The 4,244-nt window shown below is 35.6% G+C and overlaps 1 protein-coding gene across 1 annotated transcript; it reads right to left on the minus strand.

The window, feature by feature from the left end:
* Positions 1-285: 285 nt before the first annotated feature.
* Positions 286-3,760, minus strand: LOC111708811 (putative protein TPRXL). The gene is made up of 3 exons (XM_023482306.1): positions 3,672-3,760; positions 1,127-1,765; positions 286-545 (listed from the first exon to the last, which is right to left on the minus strand). The coding sequence occupies exon 2, from the start codon at positions 1,754-1,756 to the stop codon at positions 1,157-1,159; it is 600 nt and encodes a 199-aa protein (XP_023338074.1). The 5' UTR covers positions 1,757-1,765; positions 3,672-3,760; the 3' UTR covers positions 286-545; positions 1,127-1,156.
* Positions 3,761-4,244: the final 484 nt, after the last annotated feature.

Below are 4,244 nucleotides of genomic sequence, written 5' to 3' on the forward strand. Positions count from 1 at the left end.
TTAATTCCAAGTGTTTGTAAATAACTTAGACCTTGGCCTCACATGGCTCTCTCCAAGATAAATATCAGATTCAGTTGGGATGAAGCTTCTTAAATACGGCTCAAAGCTTAGCGACTTGAGCGATTTTCTGTATGAGGGAAGGTAGGCCTCAGAATGGATTTGAGATTAAACAGAACAGATATTCTTAAATAATATCTGATAGGTTTGATCCAAGTGGTTCATCTTAAACTCCCTTCTCCGAGCTATAACCTGTGTTTACAAAGGAGTAGTTGGCCTAACCTACAGCGTGGATCTGATCTCGACGACGTTGTTTAAATATTTGTACAAGGTCGGGTCACGAGGCTTAATAACTAATTCAAAAAAGTAAAAATATGTCAGCCGTTTCTTGGGGAATTCCATTAGTCCTTTATCTCGCCGAAGTTTCATTAACATCACTGGTGAAGTGTTTGGAGTAGAAAATAGTGTAGAAAAATACCAATTTTATAATGCATCAGGAAGTCTTCTTGAGATTGCACATTGTGAGGGATCACCAGTGACGTTTCAACCTTCAAGAAAATTGTTAATAATATTTTTTTTTTGTTGAAAAGAAATAAATTCAGACGAAAAAATTGATATTGTCAATAAAAATAAGAAACAAAATTGCAACTGGAAAAACTGTGAGGATTTATTTTCTCGAAATACAAAAGTATGTATCTACAGACTTAGTCAGAAAGACCCGGAGTTAATTGACAGCTGATTAGGCGACTTCGCTCAAAAAGGCAGACCACATTTTGGAATCGGCAAGGCTAGGGCTATTTAGTAATTATCGTTTAATCAATCATATTCGTATAACTATATTGTAAAGTCGTCTAATTAACTGAAAATTAATATCAGCTCTCTCTGATAATGATTGTATCAATTTTTTTTAAAGTAATACTTAATTATATTACTTAATTAGAATAAATTATAATAATTATGTTAATATTCGTTAATTTAATATTGATATTAATCATTACTAATCTTCAACTTCAACAATAGCAATAACTTTGCCAATTGTAATAATACTTAATAAAAATAACAATTATACTTATAATATCAAAAATAATATTTTAAATATTTATAATAATTATCATAATAATGATAATACCTATAATTTCCATGGTCGACCAGTCTATGATTAAAACTGCACATTGAGGAGAAGTTTAAGCTGTGCAGTTGGATCCAGTACAGGTACAGGAGCACATCTTCCAGTCCATTGAAGAGGAGGGAGGGGTAGAGCTCCAGCTACTGGAGGTTGATAGCAGGTGGAGGAGGCAAATACTGTCGGAGAGGACCGAGATGGGGAGTAGAGGGACCGGGAGGAAGGAGAGGGGGAGATAGACATTGAGCTTACAGAGGAGGAGGAGGAAGGATTTCTGGTTCTTTTTCCAGGAATAGGCTTGGGGGATGAGGGTTCCATGAGAGGGCGGGGAGAGGGGGATTGCTTGAAGGTACAGGGAGAGGGAGATTGCTTGGTTAGGTTATAAGGAGAATTCCTTGGACGAGGAGAGGAAGATTGCTTGTTGTGCAAGGTCTTGGGAGAACCATTGCTCTGGTGAGACTTGGTCGATGGAGACTTTGGTTTAGAGGATTTCTGGCTGTAAATTTGGGAATTCAAATTTAGGCTCGACTTCTGTTTGGAAGCAGGGGATCCAGATGGGGATCCCTGAGGTTTGACATTGTATTTGAGGTTGGCAGTTTGAGGGTTATACCCTGGATTCGAACTGTAGCCTACCATACTGTCCAACTAAAACACAAAGGTTAGATTTGGGCAAATGTCAGAATAACACTGATATTAAGACAGAGAACCAGTTAAAACAATTGCTTTGAACAGGTGAAATTTGGATTACTTATTGCATCTTTCATTCGACAAGGCCGGGTTAAGGTCTCCATATTTAGGTTAGTGGTACAATGAAATCCCGAGAAAATAAGAAAATAAGCGTAGATGACTCACATTGTAATTAAATTTGCGTGCTGTAAAACACAAGTGTTTTTCTTAATTTCTAATAAGATCTAACTCGTTTACAGCTTCTAACAGAAGTTAAAATATTAGTGTACAGGACAAGAAAATAAGCAGTTTTTTCTTCATTTTTTTAGTGTAGAGGGGGAAGTAAAGAGTATGTCTTAGATAGTACCTTTTAAACCTCTCCCGCCCCCCTCCTATTATTAGTGTCTATGTTTCAACAAAGATAACGATAATAAAATTTATTATGTATTATTTCATGTTTTGGTTAGGTTAAGACGATTTCTGGACCGAGGCTAAGGGATCGAGCGGGTCGAGCGCCGCGGCTGGTACAAACTAGGGGACCAAGCGCTGAAGCAAAATGTCCAACAATATTAATTTGCTACATATGAGCTGCATGTACAAAATTGATAGGGGGGGTCAAAATTGCGTTCAATATGATATAAACGGGGGATGCTCTAATAACACGAGAATGAATTTACCCGGGAAAAAACTTTTAAAATTACTGAGATCTTTATCTATTCAAAATAATTGCGAAATTTAAAATAGTTAAATACATATAATAAGCAACTTTATTTAGGTTAGCACAGAAACAGAGAAAATAAGAGTGGATGACTCATATCCTGATGAGATGGTTTGCTGGAAATGCGCATTATACTTGAATTTTAAAGAAGATTTAGCTGTTTTACTTTTTTATGACTGAGAACAGAAATTTTAATAAAGTATTTTTTTCCAGGGGGGGGGGAGGAAGCGAGTGTTACAATCAATTATGAGCCGAGTTTGTCGAAAAGACTATACAAAAATACAGGTTTAAATTCTTTGTTACTTAGTTAAAAATTAATCACTTATCATGGATGGACTCGAATTGCATCATATTCATATATTTGGCATAACTTTTTACTTTTAAACTTTTCAAGTACATGACAATAGTTTAGGAAAATGCTAATTTTCGATTAAATATATAATTTGGATCATTTCAGAATGACGAGATCACTTTCAAGTAAAGATCTGCTAGAAATAAAATTTGCCCAAAGAAGTACATGGCATGAAATTAGTAGACGACACAAAATTTAAATATAATAGGAGTACCTATATTAAAAACAGATAAGCAGTGATTAATTTAATGCAATAAAAATGGGGTGTGTCCTACAGAACGATTTTCGGACCACCCTCCTATGAATTTAGTACATGACATGACCAATTTTTTCTCAACAAAATTTTGATCATTTAAATTAATTATTTCAGGGTTAGGTTGAGATATGAAAACTTCTGGGCCAAGTGTTGCGACTAGGATAGGCTAGAAGGCAGAACGCTGCGGCTAGGGTAAACTAGGGGGACCGAGCGCCGCGGCTAGGACAGGCTAAGGGACCAGGCGCTGCGGCCACATGACCAACAATATCCATGTGATAAACATGATAACCATGAACTAAATTTGTCGGAGGTAGGGGGCGGAAGGGGAGTCCAAAAATCGTTCACTAGGAAATTACTAAATAAAATTTAGTTAGTCATAGTTTTACGCACATGTTGCACAATGTTTAGACATCAATAACAACGAAGGAAATTTAATTTAAAATTTAAAATTGTTAAACTTTCTTCCAAAAATTTTTTTTATTCCTTTTGTTTCCCCATGGCAAGGCTTTTAAGTTCATAAATACTTTCCCTATTACCTCAATTAAATTCTCTTTGTTACCTTGTTTATAAAATGGCGACTAACTGCGCAGTAACGCCTGAGTATATTCTGAGTTTTGTGACTGGGTCCTAAGCAACCTGATTGTGAGGGCTACTTGTAGATTATCAAAGATGAAAGTCTGAATATTAAATCCTTATCTTGCTAACTAATTGTTCCAAGGGGGGATTTAAGGCCCAGTCCTTTAGGAGAGATCCTTTCCGTATCACAAATACCTTTCATCTGCGGGCTGGCCCAATGTTTGCCTGGTCGATTGAAGCGGCAGACCAATGAGAGACAAGTATTTAATCACGTGATTTATCTAAACCAATCAGATTTCTGCTTTTAGTGGGAGATTCCTGGGAAAGAGAAGATGTTGTTAGATGAACTAGGATTGGTGAGAATTTGTTATTTAGCTAATTTGGAAGACTGCAACAACGAAGTTTGTTATTTTATATTTTCTTGCAAATTCGCTAAAAGAAGAAAATTTATAAAACTTGTTTCTACAACGGTATATTCTATAATGTTTAAAGAAAAATATTCCTTTTAAAATTACTATTTTCAAATATCAAAGAAAATGTTTAGTTTAAAATATTA

The sequence above is a fragment of the Eurytemora carolleeae genome, unplaced genomic scaffold (assembly GCF_000591075.1).
Source record: "Eurytemora carolleeae unplaced genomic scaffold, Eaff_2.0 scaffold806, whole genome shotgun sequence".
In the NCBI taxonomy this organism is placed as follows: domain Eukaryota; kingdom Metazoa; phylum Arthropoda; class Copepoda; order Calanoida; family Temoridae; genus Eurytemora; species Eurytemora carolleeae.

Coding starts and splice junctions, on each gene's coding strand:
- LOC111708811 (XM_023482306.1), bottom strand. CDS start 1,756: ATGGTAGGCTACAGTTCGAATCCAGGGTATAACCCTCAAACTGCCAAC.